Source organism: Aulonocara stuartgranti (genome assembly GCF_965226115.1).
Source record: "Aulonocara stuartgranti genome assembly, chromosome: 10".
Lineage (NCBI taxonomy): Eukaryota > Metazoa > Chordata > Actinopteri > Cichliformes > Cichlidae > Aulonocara > Aulonocara stuartgranti.
In genome coordinates, this window is record NC_138946.1 from 18,595,078 (window position 1) to 18,617,461 (window position 22,384).

Below are 22,384 nucleotides of genomic sequence, written 5' to 3' on the forward strand. Positions count from 1 at the left end.
CCACATTTTAGGGAATAAATGAAAATAACTGCTCAGGACAAAAAACACTGTACAGATATTTTCATGTCACTGAACTAAAAAACAAAACAAAGAAAAAACAAACAAACATAGAATCTTTGAAAAAAGGCAAGAAAATACAATAACTCATATTTACATTAAACAAATGGGGAAATTTTAGTAATGTGCTGGCACAATGAAATGATTCTATTCCTTGTTGCATCAAGCTGTCCACCATTATCAAACTGAAACTGCTACAGAAGTCTGCAGCAGTGTAGAGGTCACTATAGTTTGCATGTTGTCAGTGATTATAAATGATGATACACGTTCAACGGTAAGCTCGATGGCCATTCATTAGATTTTCACAGGTGACTGCCTCTTCTATTTTCCACTATTAAAGGCCTAGATAATGAACATATGCCTTTTGATTAGATGCACACCAATTGGTCCTTTATTAGTTAAATGAGAAAATCAAATGTTAATATTTTCCTGGTAGATTCTGACATTTACAGACCAAACAGTTGATAGAGAATATAATCAAAAGCGAAGATAAGTGTTAGTTCCAGCCTTCAGTTACAGAATTGATATATCTGATTCATATACTGCATGACATAAAAAACTAGCATTTTTTCAAAGTAAAATGTGACTTCAGGTTGCCATTTCTCCTTAATGCATGCCATGTATTAACCCTATATTATTTCACTCATTCAGCAAATGAAAGTGAATGGTTAACGTGTATAGACATGCAGAAAAGTAACAATGCGCAAGTAAAAGTTGAGAAATGATATGCTTTATTCATCTTAAGAACAACCATTGTACAAATAATCTATTAAATCTGGACTAAACCAGAAGCACTAATACTGCATACTGCTTTGATTATCACAGCATTACACATGCTGCATCTGTCTATGATCTCAGAAGCTCATAAATACAAATTTGTAATAAAAATCCAATTTAGTGTAAAGATTTTAAAAAATGTTCTGGTGCAGTCATAAAATCCTTGCAGAAAAAACAAACAAACAAACCAATGAAAGTGACCTATATATATCACACAACCCCTGACTGACTTGAGTATACGGGTCAGTCTGGGGTCACAACTTTCTGTCGAAAAATCTACATTTTGTCAGATTTTGTTCAAATTGAATGAAATCTGATCATTCAAAACAAACTAAAATACGCCTTCTGAACCTTATGTCAAAGTAACCTGTTCGTTGTGAAGGCAGAAAAAGACAGAACAGAGTACTTACTCAAACACACCTACAGGTACACTTCAGCGCTCGACCTAACAACTCCTGATGAAATGATAAGCGACGACAGAAGGATTAAACTGTGCATTTGTTAACTTTTCTTTAAGCTGCTGTGAAGACTGTGGGGCTTTGGACAGTAGGCGATCTGAAATAGAATCTAGAAGAATCACATGGCTTGGCTATTCCAAGCAGTGGGCACACATGCACACATGTGCAGACTTAATTCCTGCAGACTTCGGATGACTTAATAAATGCATTTCTACCAGAAGAACTCTTGTACATAGACTAATATAACAGCAGCATTGTACTTGCATATTACATTTACAACAGTATGCAATATAAAGCATGGTCCCTTGTAAGACACATTAAAAAGTATTTGGCAGGGTACTTTGGATAATATGTTAAAGAAGTGGAAGGGAGGAACTGAACAGAAAAGGGGTGTAAGCCCTTTCAACCAATGAAGTTAGACCATAAATATGACACTTCTGGACATTTGGAAAATGGCTGGCTTAAAGAAGACTTAATAGTCATTCCATAAATAGCCTTAGTTGTTATTGTAGAGTCTTTACCTTACAATATAAAGTTCCTTGAGGTGACTGAGTTTGGAAAGAAACGCGTCTGGACTTCTTTACGTTTTTTGAAGCTGTTTCACTTCTCATCCGAGGAGCTTTTTCAGCTCTAAGAGCAATTGGTGGAGAGTCCCAGATTTTTAGCCCCTATTGGGAGTGTCCCTAAGAGGGTCCTGGACACTTAAAAATCTGTCAAATTTGATATCTCGGGTGTGGGGTTAAAATTACTTAACTGAAGCTTTAAAAGAGCTTAATGTGATTGGTAGGCCTGAAAATTGCCTTTAATGAAATAATACATAAATGAATACATAAAAAATAAAGTATTCAGGAACACCACAAACAAAATGGGCAAGTGGGGTGCGTTAACCTTAATAGACAGAGCATGAGAAAACAGTGAGCAAAAGTATCCAAGGCAGTAATCAAATATAAAAGCACAAACACTGAGCAGACACCTCTGTCGATCATTGAAAACAATCAAAACGGCCCCTGGGAACGCTAATTGAGCTTTCTCAGTAGCAGATGAATGATTCTATGTCCAAAAACAGCTGGAAGAATACCAGAAGCGAAGAACTGTTTATAAGTAAAAGAGTCAACTGGTATCTGTTTAACCCCCCCCCCCCCCCCCCCCCCCAAAAAAAAAACAACCTTGCTGACATGATGTCTATGAATGATTAATGGTTTGAAACTGGCAGTGTTTTTAGTTGGCAGTGAGTGAGGATTACTATGTTTTCAGATAATCTCTGATTACAATTCAATTCCAAAAACATTAAGTGATCAAGATAAGAGGGATAGTGTTTTTAGGCTGAAAATTGCCCAATAAAGGGTTAAGTAATCTAGATAATTAGTCGTGCAGGGAAGAGAGTGAGTTTTAACATTGCATTTCAGTTCAGCTACATGACAATGATTATTGAAAGAGGTTGGGAGTTCACTGGGATTCGGCAGGGCTGTTGTAAGAGGAAAAGACTTACTGACAAGAGCATCACTGAATTTATTTGCAGTAAAGTCAGTGGTAGAGACAAAGATGGGCTGAAGTTTAATAAAAAGCTTTGTGGTCTGATGGAAATTTACCCTCTACATCTAAGTTCTCTAGACTTTGATCAGGTCAGGACAACACGGACAACACGTGTGAATGTTTAAACAGCTAGAATGAGTACCCTGACACCCATTGACAGAGTAACAGAGAAAAGTGCAGAAAATGATGTGCTGTGTTTTTTGGTTTTGTTTCGGCAAATCGATATATTAAAAAGCACGACAAGCTAAAGAGTCCAAAAGCAGAGAAACTGCTAAGAGAAACAAAGGACACTTAACACACTTTTTATAAAAATCAACACCTCTCTCACAACTTTGAGGAAGACTGGTGGCTGAATTTAGTCATACTGGCTTTACCATAAAGAAGTCCAAGTAAACTGAGATAATTAAATCACAAGTCACCTTTAAACAAAGTAACAAAAACAGACAGAAAAAAACTGTATCAGTGACACACTTTGTCAGGTCAATAATAATAATAATAATAATAATAATAATAATAATAATAATAATAATAATAATAATAATGATGATGATGATGATGATGATGATAATAATAATACAGGATTTAACTAAATAGGTTTATTTTTGACAATGACAGCTTCTATTCATCTGTACAGTACAGTGAATGGCTGAGCACAGGTGCTGAATCCATTCAGTCCAGTGTGAAGGGCATTAGCATGGAAGAGGATGGATTATTGATTTAGTCATCTGTTTTCCTGTTTTCTTCATTTCATTGGAGGAAGAAATGTAAGTGTAGATATGGGACCAGACATTCCAGACTAGATTTAAATATTACAAAGGTCGAAATTGGACACTTTGTGCTATTCTGTTTTAAAACTACTAGCTAACTATAAGTGTGGGTAAGAATTAACAACAGGCCTAATGTTTCCTGTGCTGGCTTCTGTTAATGAATTTGAAACTTTTATCTGATAAAATAAAGACATTTCTGTCTGAACGTAGCATGTCACTGTGGAAATAGCTAACGCTAGCAATGCTGGATAAAGTTAATGCTGTCAGCTTGATGAGGGCTAACACAGAGGTGGTAGAGGAAAAAAAGCGTAGCATTAACTATGGGACTGTGTTGGTATTAAATTTAGTAGCATTAGCTTTGCAAAGGTTAGACTGCAGCAGGTCTGCTGTTGTTTTCCATAGCCGTTAGCGATAACATCTTAAGCGCACAGGCTGCTAACTACATGTATAAAACTAGCTACAACTAGTTGTTTGACTGTATTTTAACCATGCAAATGTTTGCATGAAACAATATCAGCCTTCATTTATTGACATGTATGCTAATTGTGCACAGTTGCGCCAATGAAGAAGCTTTATTTCGCACAAACGTAGACAGGGGCGGCGCATGGAGCTGCGTAAAAGACAGGGTCCCTCTTCTGAAATCTCGCACGCCTTTCTCCATCAGCTGAATCTGCTAAAGCGGCAGGTTTGATTAGAACTAGAAAGGCAGCTCTGGAAGAAGTGTTTGGGAGGACTGGAGACAAACAAGGTAAATTTTCTAAACTGACATCTGTAGCTTCAGTAAGTTTTTGAGAGCAAATTTAAGAACCTACTTTTTTCCATACCACTGGAGTTATCAACTAGCTGTTGCAAACTCCATGACAAGTGTGTATGTTTCAGTGTACTGAAGAGGATCAAATAATTTACTCTAAATTTACTCTACAGTAAAGGCAATGGCTGAGCTGCCAACTGAGCGGGGTTTCCCTGGACCACCACCTGCCAACAACGGGCAACAACCTTCTTCAAGAAGGTAAGCGTGCCATCTCTCTCCCTCCCTCCTCTGTTTGTCTCCTCCGTTAAAAAAGCATCTCACGGGCAGTTCCTTCAGCTTCCCTGATGCTCGCCTCTCTTCTCTATTGACATTTTAATAGTTCATTGTTAACACGATGTCTGACCCTGTATTTTTACCGCATCGGCATTCCGTTTGCTGCAATCGCAAAAATGCGCACATGGCTGGAGGAAGTTTTTCGTGATAGCTGTTAATAGAATCATTTATATACAAGGAGGAGGAAAAGTTTGTTTAAAAAAAATACTATTTCACTATTTAAACCTGAAGTCAGTGTCTACCAGCTGGCCTGTATGTGTGGAAAGACAGAAAAAATTATTTAACGTCACATCTCGAGTTATCCGCAGTTCAATTAAGACAGGGGTTTTAGGCCATGTGCGTAAATGCGCACCAGGCTGTGTGAGGCTGTGGGCAGTATTAACGTCAGGTTTTTGGATGTTATATTGGGACATTAATCTAGCACCATTACAAAGTAACATTAACGAGTGCATTTTAGACAAACATTTCGATAATTATATATAATAGGGCTGATCGAAGGAAGTAACTTGAAAATGTCTCTGTGTGCGCGCACAGCGGGGAAAATATAGCTTTTCCAGGTGTCAAAATTTCTGTAGACATTCTGTCTATTCTGTCTAAAAGTCTGATAACCAATCAGCTCGCTGAACAAGTGGATTTGGCTGCATGTAAAACAGGCTGCGTGAAGAACCACGATCGGGGTTGTCTCTCCCTCCTGCTGAAGCTCCAGATTTTAAGTTCGGCTCCATCATCAAAATCCTAGTATTACTAAAGAATAGAAATATGTGGCTCCCTTAAACAATAATGGTGAATAAATGAACATTCTTAGTGGTACCTGATGCGCTTTTTTGTCACAAGCACATCAGGTACAAAAAAGACAGGTTTTTTAAATATTTTTTTTTAATGTTTAAGTTTGTTAAATGTAGTGCAAGGTGGTGAAGGTTTTTTTTTTTTTTAATCCTTTTTTGATGATTCAATGCAAAAAAGAAAGGTTTGAGATCACTTTGTACAAGTACAGGGTACCTTTGTATGTGTGTACACATGGACAGTGCTATGACAAAGTATTGGCCCTTTTCTGATTTCTCAGACCATCAAACAAATTTTATTATTATATGACAAAAAAAACCCCAAAATAAATGCAAATTGCAGTTTTTAAAAGATTATTTAATTTATTAAGAGCCAAAAATATCCAGAATTTGCTTCCTGTAAAACAGTAATTGTAAAAAACTAACTGGTTGCTCCACACTTGGCAACAGGAATTGCAATCAACTATCAACTGCTCTAACGTGAAATAATAATAACTTCACTGTCGAGGAATTTCGGCCACTCGTCTTTGCAGAATTGATTTTGAGTTAGCTATGATGGAGGCTTTTCCTGTATAAACAGCCTGTTTAAGGTCTCACCATAGCATCTCATTGTGATGTAAGAATTTGACTAGACCACTCCAAAACCTTCCTTTTGTTTATGAGTGTGTGTGTGTTTTTTTTTTAATCATTCAGAAGTGAACTTGTTGATGCATATCTCAGATACCCAGGAAAATACTCAGTACTGTTTTACCAGTATCCCACAGGGAAAATATTTAACCTGTCCTGCAACAACAGAAGTAATGTCAAAGAAATCCTTTCTTGAAAAAATGTAACCTGTTAACTTTCAGTTAGATTTAACAAAATAAGTACCTATTTAAGATTGAGTTAATTTAAGAGGTTTTATTCATTTTACAAGTTATTTCGGTACAGATCGTGAAGGTAAAATATATTTGAGAACCTCCTAACAAACAGAGGGTACAACAAACAACACAATACCTAACACGTGGAAATAATAAAATTATTGTAGGAGAAGAAATTAAGATAAAAGCTACAAATGAAAGTTGGATGTGGTATTAGTAACAGATACAGCCACTTCAAATGCCCGCCTCATTCCTGACAGGACCATGACCTGTCCCAAGCAGCATTTATGAAAACCAGTGGTAATGTCTTGTACATCCACCAGGGGGCACTAATGGAAGTTGATTCACTTCCAGCTTTCTACACATGTATCAATGCAAAATATAAATGCAAACTGATTACTGGTTGGTCCTGTCAGAGAAGAGCGTATTTTAGATGTGGTACAATAATAATTACATATATTAGCTAGTTATGTAGTCTTATAATATATGGATTGCTGTAGCTCAGGTGGCAGAGCAGGTCAGCCACTAATCAGAAGGTCGGTGGTTCGATCCCAGGCTGCATCCTGGCTGCATGTCAAATATCCTTGGGCAAGATACTAACCCCATGTTTGCCTACTGGTGGTGGTCAGAGGGCCTGGTGGCGCCTGTGTCCGGCAGCCTCGCCTCTGTCAGTGCGCCCCAGGGCAGCTGTGGCTACAATGTAGCTTGCCATTGCCAGTGTGTGAATGGGTGAATGACTGAATGTAGTGTGAATGGGTGAATGACTGAATGTAGTGTAAAGCGCTTTGGGGTCCTATGGACTAGAAAAGCGCTATACAAATGCAGGCCATTGCATCATTTTTAAATGCAGTAAATTGCTCGCTGTTAACCACCTGTTTTTCTTTTAATTCTCCTTCCACACTCTGCAGATTTCTGATAAATCACTGCGGTAATTTTAACAACTTTTACAGACAGGTAGGCAGAGGGCAGACCGACATTAGCATCACAGCAGATTCCTTTGTCACACATTAGGTGATTCATCAAACAGCTCTCTGAAGGGCAGCAACTTCCAAACCCCACGCAAATATCCTGTCAGTGCTGGTTGTGATTTTAAAACTTGTAAACGGTGTTCCAGGAATCATTGATAGAAAGTATTTATAGAACACTGTTATAAAAACAGTCACCTTCTTTGTATTTTCCCGAACTATAGGGAGGGATTTTTGCTTTTCTCATTTTAGTGCTTGTTGTTAAGCTGCCGTGCTTCATTTGCATATCGTCACCACTTAATGATGTGAAACAGACAAGCAGCCCCCCACCCTCCCCCCAGCTCTGCCTGTCTGTGAAGCCTTCTTATTCAATGCCAATTATGTGTTTTGTCCTTCAATAAAATTAATCAAAAACGATTTTTAGATTACTTACATTACTGTAAAAATCCCGTTTTAAAAGTATGCAGTCCAGAGTTCGTTACTGTTGTTAATACATTTGCAAACTTTGTAACATCATGGTAGATTTATACCAGAGTGTAACCCAAAACGATGCAGAAGTCATTTCAACTTGCAATGATCTGACAAACCAGAACATGCCTGTTTAGTGTATTAAGGTCAGAGAAGGTCAGTCACAGAAACAGTTTTCAGCGCAGCGTTCATGAAACCCCCGACATCAGATAGTCAGGTTTTTTTTACTCTTGTGGTAACTGTGAGAGCATGTGCTGCTCTCCTTGAAACAAATTGAAGGTTTCAACAGAAAGAACAAAAGCTCACTATCAAGTGGGAAAATCTTAAATATATGGAATTCACATAGTAGTATAGACTCCATTTTTTGCCAGTCTTCTAATGCCCCGCTTTCAGGAAGGCACCATGAGGTTGCTTTGTTTGTTTGCTCACATTTTCAAAGACCCAGCCCAGCCCTCATAAACAGCCTAAACAGCTGATAAGAGTTACACACCTACACACACCTATCAAGTTAACACAGGTGGAATACACTTGGATTTGGATGGTTGCAAGGTTAAAACAGAACTTGAAGAAACATTCCACCCTAAGGTACAAAACAATTATAAGGCAAAGACCTTTATAAAAATAATACTGAGAAAATCATCGGACTGAAAGCAGCAATATTGAGTGGCTGTATCTGTATACTAAGCTAAACTAGTTATACTAAAATAAAGACAATATAAAAAAACAGACGGCTAACTGTGAACGATTGAACTGGTCACTGTCCGCATTTTAAAACGGACCTCACAGCTGGCTACAACAACATAAGAACCTCAGTTTAAAAATAGAGTCAAAGTAGAAAAGTTAAAGTTAAAGTCATCTTTTCCACATCTAATTTTATTAAAAACAATATAGTTTTTGTTTTTATAGTCTCTCTAGATAGCACAAGAAACTTTAGAGTGAAGACTTGGTTAGCTGTGTGTGTGTGAGAGAGGGAATAAAGCAAAAAGAGAAAGCTCTCATTTAAATTAGAGCAAATTCCAATGAAAATCTGCCTTGAAACATTTGATAATGTTATGGTGTGCACTGTACCGTTTGAAGTACAGGGTTCACTCAGCCATCAGAGCTATAATCTGTTCAAATAAACACCCAACATAATCACTAAATGCAGAATTCTACAGATACATTTTATGCATACACAGAAAAGCACTAAGTGATGCCTGTCCAGCAGAATTAGGAAGACACCCACTGATAATTAGACTGAATTAAATAAAGTAAAACATTTTTGATCACCATAAGTCCAGCTCCTAAGACACACTTCATTCTAAAGCCCTCTAAACCCAAAGAATGAGCCTGACTGATCTCACAAAAACACTGCTTTCCAAACATCAGCCAGCTAATTATAACAAAATGCAAATAAATGTATGTAAGAAAAACAGTCAGAGATAGAAAGTAGAGACAGCTCTTAACGCAAGGACACAGAACATGCGATCAGTGTTTGACTGGTCAGTTTGAAACAAAGACACATTTCCTCCTAGATTGGAAGTCATTCAATGAAGTAAGGAACACTTACTTAAACCACTTCACTTCTGTAATTCCAAATTTCCACGAGCTAAGCAACATTTCAAAATAAAAGTATATTCCCAGGAGAAGGACACAGGGCATGACTGGCTGCCTGATATATGTCAACATGCCACCACCTAAGGGACAGTGAATGACCTACACACCCACACAGACACACAAACTCAAACATGCACATGCGCACACAGGCATATAATAAATGTATGTATTTATTTATTTATATATGTGTGTGTGTGTTCTGTTTTTCCATTATTGTGATACGTCATTATCGGTATCACCATCGCCCGCCTCTGGTGGTACTCGATATCTTAATAACCATTTATACACATATTTACTAAAGCTGGACTTGCTTATATTTTTCACACTGCTTTGATAAGTCAAAGTCAAAATCCAGTTGCAACTTGCTTCATCTTAACTGTGATGGTATAAACAGAAGCTACACATTGTTTAGGGAAAATGTGAGCTCATGCTGGTCTGAGCTGAAGCTATCTAGATAATGAACATATGCCCTTTTCTAGAGGAAACAAGTGTAAATATAAAACGAACTCACTGCAGTGATAGCAAACAGTACTGTGCATGTGAGAGATTGGATTTCCTTGTTGACATGACAGCCTTAAAGTTTCAGAAAGTTTTCATATTGACTTAAATGGGATGGGATTTAACACCTTAGGATGAGGTATTTTTCTCATTCTCATTGCAGTGCCTTTGCTTTCACCACCACCTGTGGTTTTACAGTACAAAACAGTACTTCAAGTCTTATGGCCACCCTTTTCCCTACATACATTACAGGCCATTGTTGGATAAGTTCAATTGCAGCTCCGATAGATTCAGATCTAGCAGTTTCCAGGATTTATTATTCATTTTTAATAGTTTTGGCTACTGACCATGTGCTTTAAGTAGCTCATTATTGTAGTGTTGCATTAAAACAAACTTCTTTCAGTAGGATACAAGTGCAGGAAAAAGGAAATTCTAAATGGTTGTAGAGAGACCACTGGGTGCTCCTAATTTTATGTAGGAAAACACATTTCTCCCCCAGAAAATCATTCCAAGCTGGGGTACAGTACTACTAAGTTATCAGTTCGGTAGTACTTGATCACTTTCCTGCATTTGTGACACAGAAATGATAACATTACAACAGTAGTATTTTACCTTAATGCAGCAGCTGGGCAAAATGTATCTAAGGTATTGGATGCTTCCCTGCAAAGCCTAATAAGATGAAGCTGTAGAACCCCACAACACAGTCTCCCACAATGGTGAAAGTTTGATCTTTGGATGCAGTGAGGAGTTTCGGGGTTACTCTATTTAACGCATGGAGATGGAGGAGGAGATAGAGGTGCAAACACGCAGCCCCGCCTGCTCATTACTATCAGCCATTACTATGATGCTATAACCTTCTGGCTTAAACTACACTAGATGATTAAGTCACACACCTGAGAACTGTTGAAATCAATAACCAGAAATTCACGTGTCTGGAAATTGGTAGTCTGCAATTTTGGAGGGCACAACTGCTCCAGTTAACTTCCAAGTCAAAAAGATAAGAAACATACATTTTAAAAAAACATATAACGAGTAAATTATAGCCATTTTATGGATGATTTGCTGTTTCCAGAGGATCAAAGGTAATTGACTGATTAGTGGTTGGCTGTGTGAGGCTTATTCTCTCGATATTTCATTGCAATAATAAGGAAATAGTTGGACTTGTATTTGGCAGCTGTTCACTGGAATTTCTGATATGCTAAAAGTTGAAAGACCTGTGTGGGCAAGGGAGAAGGTCATAATTAGACATTAGCCTAAAGATGGGCAAGTTAGACTTTGCTAGAAAACATGTAAAAGAGGCCACACATTCATCTATCCATCTCCTTCATCCATCCTCTTCTGGTTGTCTGCTTATTATGGAAGCAATGCTATGGCATGTGCATTTACGGCTGCCAGCTGCGAGTGTGTATTAATGATGTGACTGCCAATAGAAGCAGCAGGATGAATTGTGATGTGCACAGGGCTGAAGCATCCTGCTAAAAAAACCCAAGAGACTTGGTTTATTAAGCCAAAGATATTATTCAAAGTTCTTCTATTTGTGCTGCCCACAGGCTGCAGATAGTAAAGCTAGTAGCTAAATCTGGTACAACCTTTTCTCTTAGGAGATTAAAGTTTTGCTTTTGTTTGTACATGGCCCCTGACAAATAAAGTGGAAATGAAATGAAACAAACATGAAAAAGGTTAGTCAGGTCAATAAACGATGCTGATCATTCATGTTTGTGTCAATAACACAAACATGAATGTCTATGCATTATTAGGCTGTGCATTTGAAATATTGTCAGCATGTGGTATAACAGAGGCGTCGTTTTGAGGTGAATGAACAGCAAAGTAAAAACACAAAACCTCATGTCAGTATGGATGGATTTACAACAATATTATTTTAACTTTAAATCTAATGCTTTAAAAGCGCACAAAAAGCGTTCTCAGTAACAACTGAATGATTTTTCAGTTTACTACCAGCTGCAAAAAATACCAAGTAGCAAACCAACTGTTAATAAGTAAAAGAAATAAATGAGCAACAGCAGATAGTATCTCTTTAAAAACTGGGTTGACATATCTATAGCACAAGCAAAACTTAAGCTGAGAAACTATTCTGACCGCAGGATAATGATTAACGTTTTGTACCCAGTGTTATATTTCCTTAAAGTAGAAATATATCGGTGCAAGTCCCTGCACCAGTCATTTTCTGGTTTAAACTTCTTCCTTGGAGAACAAATGACATGATATAAAAGAATTATACTTATTTATCTTGCAGCTTTAACTGCTTTTTGGTAGTTTATTTTATAAATCCATATAAAGTAGAGAAGGCTGTCTCATTTTTAATTAGTGTTCATTTGCCTTTCAACTTTCTCCATTCCTGAACTAAATGAACTAATTAGCAGGAGTTGGTGTTATGCTTTCTCCATTTCAGTTTAGCGACACACAATGATTACTGAGGGAGGTTAAAAGGTGAGGGTGAAATTTTAAAAGTGTGAACAAAAGAGATCCATTAAAAACATCGAGCTTGTGGTTTGATATAAATTTGTCCTCTACATCTAGGGCCTCTGGGCTGAGATGAGGGCAAGAATGTAACCTTAGGGATGAGCAGGTACTACAACAGACTATAGTTGTGATTCAAGTTGTAGTTATGCATACATCACACATGAATGTTTTAAGAGCTAGAATAAGTACCCGGCCACCCTGTGACAAAGCAACTCAGAGAAGTTCTGAAAATTATGTGTTGATTTTATTTTACCTGTGTTATCTGATTACTTATATTTGCAGCAATATCTTGGTATCATCTTCAGTTCCACACGGTAACATGTTGTGTTTCTTATTGGCTAACCAAGATAGAGGTGGTATGCCCCACAGGGTCACCTTGAACCCGTAAACCTTGTCAGTTGTAACTGAACAATGTGTATTGATAGGTGGCACCACCTCTATGGACAAACAAAGAACAAGATGAGTAATACAGTATCAGTAACAGTTAGCCACTGTGTCAGATCCAAATGTTTCATAAAGACATAAAATGTTTCCACAACACTTGTCAGCATTACCAAAAATCTAGGCCTCTTATTTGAGTCAAATCAAATTTCTAGTATATTAGTTTTTCAGATCAATTTAAGCCAAAAGCAACAGAATGTTATGTAAGTAAGTCAAACTTGAAGTTAATCTAAACACTTGTAAAAAAAAAGAAAGAAAAAGAAAAGAAGATGAAAAATAGCCAGCATGGATTTTACCATGTGAGAGGGCGGACCCAAATGCAGGACTCAGGAAACAGGAATGACTCAAACAAAAAAATCTGCTTTAATGTAAAAAGTAAAAGGTATAAAAATGTTGTTACTATAGACATTATCAGGCTGGTGAAGTAAACAAAACAGAAGACACAGAGAACAACAGAAAATAAAACAGAAAGACACAACTGAATGGAAGCAAAGGTTAACTTGGCATAAGGGTGGAGAGAAAGACAAGACAGAGGAACGCATAAAGATGCAGGGCAATGCAGATCAGTACACCAAGGAACACAACAGGGTACTAACCCAGTGTAAACAGTAACTACAACTAAGACGAACCAAAGACTCAGAGGAATACAATAAGTCTTAAGAAGATAATCGAAAAGAGCCACAGAAAATAGACAAAGCTTTTAAACTTGTAAACACAGGGAATTAAATGAAAGCAGCCATTCAACAAATAGTACACTATATATTAACTATAAAGGGACCAATACTTAGTTGAAAATGATGAACTAAATATATCTAAGGCCACAAGGGAAGCAATATTACAAAAGAAACAAAACTTTTCTTTTGAAATATTTTGCCCTTTTAAAAATACAAAGGAAACATTACCTCACAATGTCAAACGTGGGGTCCAAAATGCAGGGATCATGACAGTTCCCCCATTTTCTTAACAGTCCTACTCCCCATACTTTCCTAACAGAGGGCACATACAATATCAAAGTAAGTACTCATAATGCAGAGACGAGTAGGTCTCTGCATTATGATAAACTCTAAAGTTCTTATCCTGCATTAAAAATTCAGAATGTTATTGCTATTATAAGTAATAGAAATTGACAAAGCAACATCAGAGATATTAAGTGAATTGAAATGACTTACTCCTGGAAAATTAGGGTGTGGGAATTGTGGTTTTTCAGTAGCAGCTGAATGATTTTATGTTCAAACAAGTTGGAAAAATATCAGAAGCAAGTCAACTGTTAATAAGTAAAAGAAGGAAATGGGCAGCACCTGGGCATCAGGTAGTAACTCCTTAAACAGGTTGTTTTGGTGGACATATTGTTTTAAAGTCAAACTAAAGTGAAACTATACTTGCGAGAAAGAAAAAAAGAGGCTGGCAACATGCCAGGCTGGCTGGTAATAACTAATAATACTTCTACTCTTTCTCCTCTTTCCTGACGCAGGTAAAAAATACTAATGTTTTTTAGGTCAGGTCAGGAATAGTTCATGCTGTTTTTGCACAAAATTAAAAGGAAATAAAAAGAAGGCTGTATTTATTGACATCTCTGGAATCACTTTTATGACTGGTGGTGGTCAATAAAAAGCTACAGAACTCTGAAAGTGATACTGTTTCAGTGTAAAGCGTGACTTATTTCATTGTGATTGGCTAGTCAACTTATAGTTGCAGAGTTTTTGTTGCCAAAGATGAAAAAAAACCCAGAAAAGCACGACTGCACTTTTGACCTAATAAGCAAAAATGTAACTTTATATTTCAAAGTACTATATTTGTGTATACTTGTGATATATATTGATTTTTATATATAAACCTGGCCAAGAGCGCAGCAGAGACTGTGACAAATATAAATATATGCCAAGAAAGAAATACACTTGACACAATGTAAAGTGAGTGAACTCACCACCAAGATCATATGCAGTAACATATCGTCGAGAACTTCAAGAGCATATGTTTAACTGTTAGGTTATGTTACATTGACCAAAAGATCTCTTTCATCAACATTTTACAATGAACTTAATTCCACTCATAGCAGATTATTACTCTGTAGATTACTCCAGGAAAAAGTGGAACTCTAAAATATTCAGAGTTAAAGCATAAAAAGTATTCTGGTTATTACGAAGAACGAAAAGTTACAGGTTTCATAAATCCCTACCCACTCAATACAAACCTTCTACCTGGAATCTTATTCTTAGCATTCCTATTTCAGCAACAAATCAATTCCAAAAGCAGGAACACACAATGTCTGAGTGTGTTACTCATAACTGTGATGGGTATAAATAGAAGCCACAAATCAGGTAGAGACACAGTAATGAGGAAATATGAATAAGCCCTTCATGGTGCGGAAGCCTCCATAATCTCAGTGATCCTGGAAAGCTTACACACACACACACACACACACACACACACACACACACATACAAACAAACACACAGACACACACACTTATTTAAGTGTGTAGGGGTTGCAGATAGACTAACACAGTCAGCAACTTCACCACTAGTGACCCACATTCAGGGGTGCTAAAGTTAGACTGACTCGAGCTGGTCTGAGCTGCAATGGTCTAGATCTGAAAGGTCAGATTACTCTTTCTTTAAATGCCTTTATAACATGAACTCTTGTCGATTATATGTTACTGTATAATGAGCCTCTCTATTTTTCTCAAGAATATAAGCATAAATACAAAAAACTCATTGTGGTAATAGCAAAACAATAGATATTCCACTTTATTTGAGTTTTGTTTTGTTTTTTGCAGAAAAAAGAATAAAATGTCGACTTGACAAGTCAGTATCCAATTAGGAGACAAGTATTTAACTCTTAACACCTTCATACTAACCAAAGCAGGATCTGAATCAGTTTGAAGATGTGTTATGTTTTCCATTATGGTACTTACTGCACAACACCTTTACTTTACTCCTACTTATGGTTTGCAGTCAGATGTTAGTGGCCACTTTCTGCTTTCACTCTAATTTAGATTGCCGAAACTCCACCAAGGCCACACGACACATTCGGGTTCAAGACCTTCTCAATCCTGGGTTTAGGCTACTTTTAAATAGCAAAATGACCCTGGCTCAGATCCAACCTAGAGATATCATAGGCTCTGTAGTGGATCTGCAAACCAGGTCCAGATCACAGTCCACCTGCACATCAGGATGGACGCAGAACAGATAAGGATCAAATAATCAGCCCCATCTGGACCGGATCTATTTTGGATTCGTTAGTAGTGACTCATCTTATCAATATTAAAATCTGTCATCCTTCCAGAATTAAACAGAAATTTCTAAAAATGTATCTGACCAAAGTGTAGATAGCTCTATAAATGGTAAATGGACTGTTTCTTATATAAGCTTAACTGCGTTCTACCTAAAACGCTTTGGCGTGCAGACTGGAGCAGCCAAGAATCGGACCACCAATATTCCCATTAGAGGATGAACTGCTTCTCCTGAGCGGCAGCCACCCCAATAAAAGTTAGATATTCCTTATAGCATGTTTGCTTTTACTGATGAAACTTTGCATTCATTAAATACCTAGGTTCAGTGTGGTCACTGTTCCCCAGCTACTTCAGGCCCTCCCAGCTAATGTTTGACTTACAAGTTGGTTTGCTAGCTTGGTCACTGAAAAAAGAGAGGATCTCATCCTGCAGTTGAGCAGCGTCTAACGCCACCGTTTTGGACTGTTGCTAGATGTACTTTATTGATTAATCTAGTTTGGCTTCCCGTGTCTAACAAAGACAAGGTCTGACCATAAAGTATCATTGAGTCCACTAATAAAATGTATTTTCTTTATGTGAAGCAGCAGTAGAATAACAACAAGAACAGCAGCTCACCTTCTTGAACGTCCTCTGTCTACTTTCAGGTTGAAGGTTTTAAGATGTCATGACATATGGCGGCAAGGGAAACATGACTCTCACTGCATCTATAATCACACAAGCAGCAACTTTAACAAACCTCCATTTAAAATATCATAGTGTTAGTTACAGTGTAACCAGTAGGCTTTAATCTTAAAGTCTGCCTAAATGATATACTAAGTACACTTTAGCATACTTGAATGTTCCAGATTTTAAAAACAAAATTTAATTGTTTTTAACATTTTATGATATAAGAACAAACTTCTCTCCCTCCCATTTTCTGTCTGGCTTCTTAGCACTAAGCCACAGACCAACTCTGGAAGTAGCAACATCCCATTGCAATTTCTCCAAAAGATGCATTGTCTACTGCTCCTATGGGCTTGTGTTTTAAGTGTTAGCAAGTTTCTTGGTTGTTCTTGTGAATCTAATAAGGTAATAAATCTAATAGGGCAATCAAGGAAATGTTGGTCAGCTAAAGTTGCTAAGGCCTTTACAACTTTGGATTATGGCTTGTGCAAAACATTCAATCAATGGAAAAAAAATAAGTGGATTAATCTATAATAAAAATAATCATTAGTGGCAGTCCTAATAAATATTCAAATAAGTTTATTGTCAACAAAGAATGACTTGAGGACTGCAGTTCGACACCCCTGACCTAGTGCATGCAGGCCACATGCAGGCTTATAATGCGTCTGCACCCTTAATGTAAGGCAACCCTTAATGTAACTTTACATGTGCAAATCAGCTCTTAAAATTATTTGGCTGTCAGTACTTAATGCACCTGTTATAATATTAATAAGGTTTTTAATAAGAACATAAAATGAAACATAATGCTGGATTGAAATGTATCTCGTATGAGACTCGCTTTCAGAGCCCCTACACTTTGAAGGTGTGGTTTGTGATGTTGCATGGATACTAGATCTCTATCTTTTGGATTTTGTGCCATGCTTTATTCTGCAGGAGATAACTGGAGGGTAATTAGGTGCATGAGTTTCACCTGGGCCAAATGAGCTCGGCTCTGTGGCTCTAATTTGTTTTATAGGTAAAAACTGTCTTCTCTCATTTGAAATGGCTAATGTTTGAAGTTTTGTACTCTCCAAGAATGAACCTTTAGACATCACCAAATCAATATTTGTGACAGGTCAAAATAACGTTAACTGTAAGACTTATTTATTGAAGTCCAGTCAGACCCCTGACTTGTGACCTAAAAAAACAGCTTCACCAAACCTTTCCATTTCAGTACTAAAAAACTCCAAGCACTGTAGTATGCAGAACTTGTTCACTCGATATTCATCAAAGTAATTTTTAAGGTGAAACTACTGAGATAAATCAAGGACATTAACTTGCCAAGTATTTAGTTTGCTTTCTGGTTAACTAGCTCATGACAGCAGATGATCGGTTTACAATCACAATGCTTTGTTTCACTTTTTCCTCTAATATCACCTGCTGTTATTATGAAAATGTGTCTACATTGTAAGAAATGAAGTTTTAATGAAGTTTTAAATTACTTTTTAAATTTTTGTTTGTTCGTTTTTTAGGATTTTTTTTCCTTTATAACGTTTTTTTCTTTTTAGGTGTTATGATGCCAGAGATGCCCATAAAATTGCCCAGATCAACCGATTACTTCCCATAGGCTGGCACTTAACTGGAGCTTCACGGTACCAGATGATAACTACCCTGGGAGAAGGAGCCTATGGCACGGTTGGAAAATTCATTAGGCTCAATGACATGAAGAGCGTAGCCATCAAAATAGTTAAGACTGATTGCTTCAGAAATGGACTGGCAAACTTGGAGGTAGGAAAGACTTGGCTTGATGCAGTTAATCCAACAATAGTATTTGAAGAAATTCCTCTAAAATATTTACTTGAAGCTAAAACTCATATGTTGCCAGGTGGCTGCCCTGCTGAAGTTAAAGTTGTACAAATCTGAAAGGTATAACTTGGTTCAGTTTTACAACGTTCTTACCGATGGGCAAAAAGTATGTCTCGAATTCGAGCTTTTGGACAAGAACCTTTATGAATTCATGAAGGAAAGACAATTCCGACCACTCGCTCTAAACTCAGTTAGAGCCATCACCCAGCAGGTGTGTTTAACTGTATTCTCTACATAAATAAAGTTTTTCAGATGGATGCTGATTACATTAATACAAAGGTGTGTGGTTTTTTGTTTTTTTGGGGGGTTTTTTTTAGATTGCGAAAGCACTGGATCATTTGAAGTCTGTACGTTTGATACATGCAGACCTCAAGCTGGAAAATGTGATGCTTGTCAACCATCAGAAACAACCTTATAGGGTCAAAGTGATTGACTTTAGCTTGGCATGTGAAACCTCCGCTGCCTCGATGGGCTCTTGCATTCAGTCCCGTTCATACCGGTTAGTAGCTGTAACCAAAGTGGCTTTTTCTCTTAAAGGTCAATACTGGATACTCCCCTGCTGTTTCTGTGATGGGCTTCTTGGCTGTATAACTAATCCAGTTGTCACTTTTGTTGTTAATAATTGACAGTTGCTGTTTTTCCTGTTTGTCCTAAATCAGGTCCCCAGAGATTATTCTCGGGGCTCCATTTACAGAGGCCATAGATGTATGGTCTCTGGGCTGCATTGCTGCTAATCTGTACCTTGGCTCCATGCTCTACCCTGGTGAGAATGAATATGAGGTGGTAAGTATAACTAGCGCTTCTCCTTTGAAGAACTTAAAGCTTTATTTAAAGGATTACAACACATTATGTTAAAGTTGTTGGACTCTGAATTTGACCAATTGGTCTGTATTTCCAGATGAGGTACATAGTGGAGACTCAGGGCCAGCCTCCAGGCAAGATCCTCGACAGTGGGCTCAAGACTGCCTTTTATTTCGACACGCAGTTGTATTTCACCACCAGCACGTGGAAACTCAAGGTTCTTAGTACTTTACAATTTTTTACTTTACAAATTTACAATTTATCAGTGTTGATGAGTTTCCTGTCTTTTCAGACACCTGAGCAGTTTGTCAGTGAGACAGGGATTAAGTTCACTGAGAAAAGGATGATGAAGTTGACCTCTCTTGATGACCTTAAAAATGTAGGTGTCCTTCTTGACTGTTCTATTTTGTATGTTTAAAACTAAATATAGATTTTATTTATAGAATAAATATTTAAACAAAACTCCCAAAAAGAAACAACTTAAAATTCAGAGTTTTTAGGGGCCTTTTCTTTCTTTGATGTTTCAGCTCTGGTTCACACGTCATCAAAATTATACCAGTAAATCCGCAGAAATCTGTGATCTGCTGGTGTTTATCGAGCTGCTTAAAGGAATGCTTCAGCTTGATCCTGAAAGACGGATGACGCCCAGTCAGGTGCTGCAGCACGACTTCACAACACTGCGCCACGTATCGCGCTGTACCCCTACAGCTTCGAGTAAGATATTACTTCTCTTTTGAAACACTGGTTCTCCACATACAACACATTTCCACTGTGAGCATATGTTCTGTATCTCGCTTTATGTGGAAAATGTTGTATTCAGATGAGTGAGTCAATAATTTGGTACATGGCTTTATTGTTTTGCAGTGTTAACTCTTGCTTTCAGAAGATGAGCATCTGTCAGTAACGACTGGTGGTACCTGTGTGCAGGTCTCTGCAGCAACCATCCTCCAGGACCAGCCATGCTACCCAGCAAAACCAACCTTGCCCTCGAGCTGAGCACAGCATCCAAGTGAGGCGCCATTCTCACTCTAGGACCACCTGTCCTCCTCTGCAAAATCATCCTCGCCCTCCATCTATGCGCTACAGCCCTTATTCCAGAACAACCCACCTTGCTCAGCAAAATCATCCTTGCCTTCCCGTGTTACACCACTGCTGTTGCTTCAGGACCATCTGTCCTCACCAGCACGATCATCCTCGCTCTCCAACTGTGCGCCACTGGCTCTACTTTACGACCACACACCCTCCCCAACAATAAACACTTTGCTCCCTAGCTCAGCACGGCACCCAGGTGCGGTATCACTGCCTTTACTGCAGGACTACCCATCCTTGCAGCAATATCCTTCTGGCCTTGCAGCTAAACTCCACTGTCTTTACTCTAGGACCACCCATACTGGTTAGCAATGCCGTCCTCACCCTCCAGCCAAACACTGCACCCCTGCACAAAGTCTAGGACCACAGTGAAGTCCTTAGCAAGACTCACCAAATCAAACCAGAGTCTTAAAAAAAATTTAATGACTGATTAGACAATGTGAGTAAGAGTCTCTGACCAATCTGAAAGATCATTGTGATTTAAAAAGGGTTCCATTGTTGGATGTAGGACAATTATAGCTCACCACAAAGTAAGAATCAGAATACTGTATTAATCCCTAAGCAAATTATGTAGAGAAAGATGAACAATGGGGAAGACTATGTTGAGAGGTTGCATAGGAGTGCCAGATGGAACTCTTGAGATTGCAGCATCCACACTTTTAATCACATCTTCCCTATTGAGACTGATCAACGGGACACTGGCTGAGCACAAATGCTGGAGACAGACATTTCTGCTCAGGAGTAAACCAAAAAAAAAGAAATAAAAAAAAAAAACATGAAAAATAGACCTGATAGGTTATATGTACCAATCTCTTATAAGAAGAAGTCATAATTAAAAGCAATCTGTTGCCATCATTGCAATAGTCAGGGGGCTTAGACCATTTAAAATTTGTTTTTCCAATGAATTACTTTATTTTCACTCACATGTTGTTGTATGAAGTACTTATTCTTTATTGTATTTTCTAATAAGTGGAACAATATTAAAACAATAAACTTGTGATTTCTCTAATTTAAGAACCAGCTTCATTTTTTTTTTATTATTCTAATGCATCATGATGACAGGGTTAGTAATGTTTTCCACAGGTCAGTTTGAGGTTCTTTCATAAAATACATACCCTTGAGACAGTGGGTGCCATTTTGCTGAAAATAGTGAGGGGAGGGAAAGGGGGTGGGGGTGTAGACTTCAAAATAAAAGTGTGTGTGTGTGTGTGTGTGTGTGTATGAGAGAGAGAGAGAGAGAGACACTGGGAAACAACCCAGACTCTCAAGCCAAAAGCCTGCTACAGTAATTGGGGAAAATAAGTAATGTAACTATTGTAGTAATTACAAAAATATCAAACGCTGTCTCTCTGAAGTTCGTCAATAAACGGGGTTTACGATAGCAACAATCTTGCTGCAATTTGTCTATAAATTGCAATTTAAATGAGCTTTACAGTAGCTATGTACTCCCGGACAGCTGTACTGAAAACAAAAGGTTATTGTACAACTGGAAATCGGAGTAATGTCAAATCGGGGCGTCGGTGATTTTAATTTCTACTGTTACTGTCCTCGATCGAGGACAAGAGGAAGACCACCGATTGATAGTTCAGGTTCAGGTCCCACTCAGTCCTGGGTTTAGAGCAGTTTTAAATCCTGCACGGTGCTCCAGATCTTACATGGCAAGAATCCTTGCACGCATCAGGCCACCGTTGGATAACTTAGAGTCACGTGTCCGGGAATTGCAGTTCATTTTGTGTGATTGCATCTTCAAAGGATGCATCACAAGTACCCCCTTAATGTAGAATTAACAGAAGCTTCCTTAACTAGGATACAGTTGCACACAGACACGCTGCAGAAGACGGCAGCACAGACAACCGAGCAGTAAAAATGGGGGTCCGAGTGAAAAGAGCATGTGTTTTACAGCATGGACCCCCTATTCGCTTTACTCAAATGTACACAGGAAAATGAGTCTCCTCAAAGATCCCTAACACTAACTTGGACAGCAGTC

The 22,384-nt window shown here is 37.9% G+C and overlaps 2 protein-coding genes across 10 annotated transcripts in view; one reads left to right on the forward strand and one right to left on the reverse strand.

Moving 5' to 3' along the window:
• The window catches only part of slc7a1a (solute carrier family 7 member 1a), a 32,036-nt gene that overhangs the window by 9,338 nt on the left and 314 nt on the right, over positions 1–22,384 (reverse strand). For 2 of the 4 annotated variants that reach the window (XM_082549813.1, XM_082549810.1), the window contains exon 2: positions 16,615–16,703. The exons of 1 other annotated variant lie outside the window; for it this stretch is intronic. The gene's annotated coding sequence lies outside the window, so the exon portion shown is untranslated. Of the gene's footprint in view, positions 1–9,300; positions 9,417–16,614; positions 16,704–22,384 lie in introns of those variants that run through there. One more of the 4 variants, XM_082549811.1, reaches the window with a different exon arrangement.
• On the forward strand, positions 3,408–21,390 carry LOC309716164 (homeodomain-interacting protein kinase 1-like). 6 transcript variants are annotated; one of them, XM_082549814.1, is made up of 11 exons: positions 3,408–3,589; positions 4,146–4,340; positions 4,517–4,601; positions 18,210–18,429; positions 18,527–18,718; positions 18,825–19,006; positions 19,167–19,290; positions 19,406–19,525; positions 19,601–19,687; positions 19,836–20,022; positions 20,236–21,389. In XM_082549814.1, the coding sequence occupies exons 3-11, from the start codon at positions 4,525–4,527 to the stop codon at positions 20,319–20,321; spliced, it is 1,275 nt and encodes a 424-aa protein (XP_082405940.1). In that variant the 5' UTR covers positions 3,408–3,589; positions 4,146–4,340; positions 4,517–4,524; the 3' UTR covers positions 20,322–21,389. The 6 variants fall into 6 exon arrangements, with proteins under 6 accessions (XP_082405940.1, XP_082405942.1, XP_082405943.1 ...); XM_082549816.1 differs by having other exon boundaries at positions 4,184–4,340; XM_082549817.1 differs by having other exon boundaries at positions 4,257–4,340.

Coding starts and splice junctions, on each gene's coding strand:
- LOC309716164 (XM_082549814.1), top strand. CDS start 4,525: ATGGCTGAGCTGCCAACTGAGCGGGGTTTCCCTGGACCACCACCTGCC. Junction 18,719..18,824: donor TTAGAGCCATCACCCAGCAG/GTGTGTTTAACT, acceptor GGTTTTTTTTAG/ATTGCGAAAGCACTGGATCA. Junction 19,688..19,835: donor CTCTTGATGACCTTAAAAAT/GTAGGTGTCCTT, acceptor TTGATGTTTCAG/CTCTGGTTCACACGTCATCA.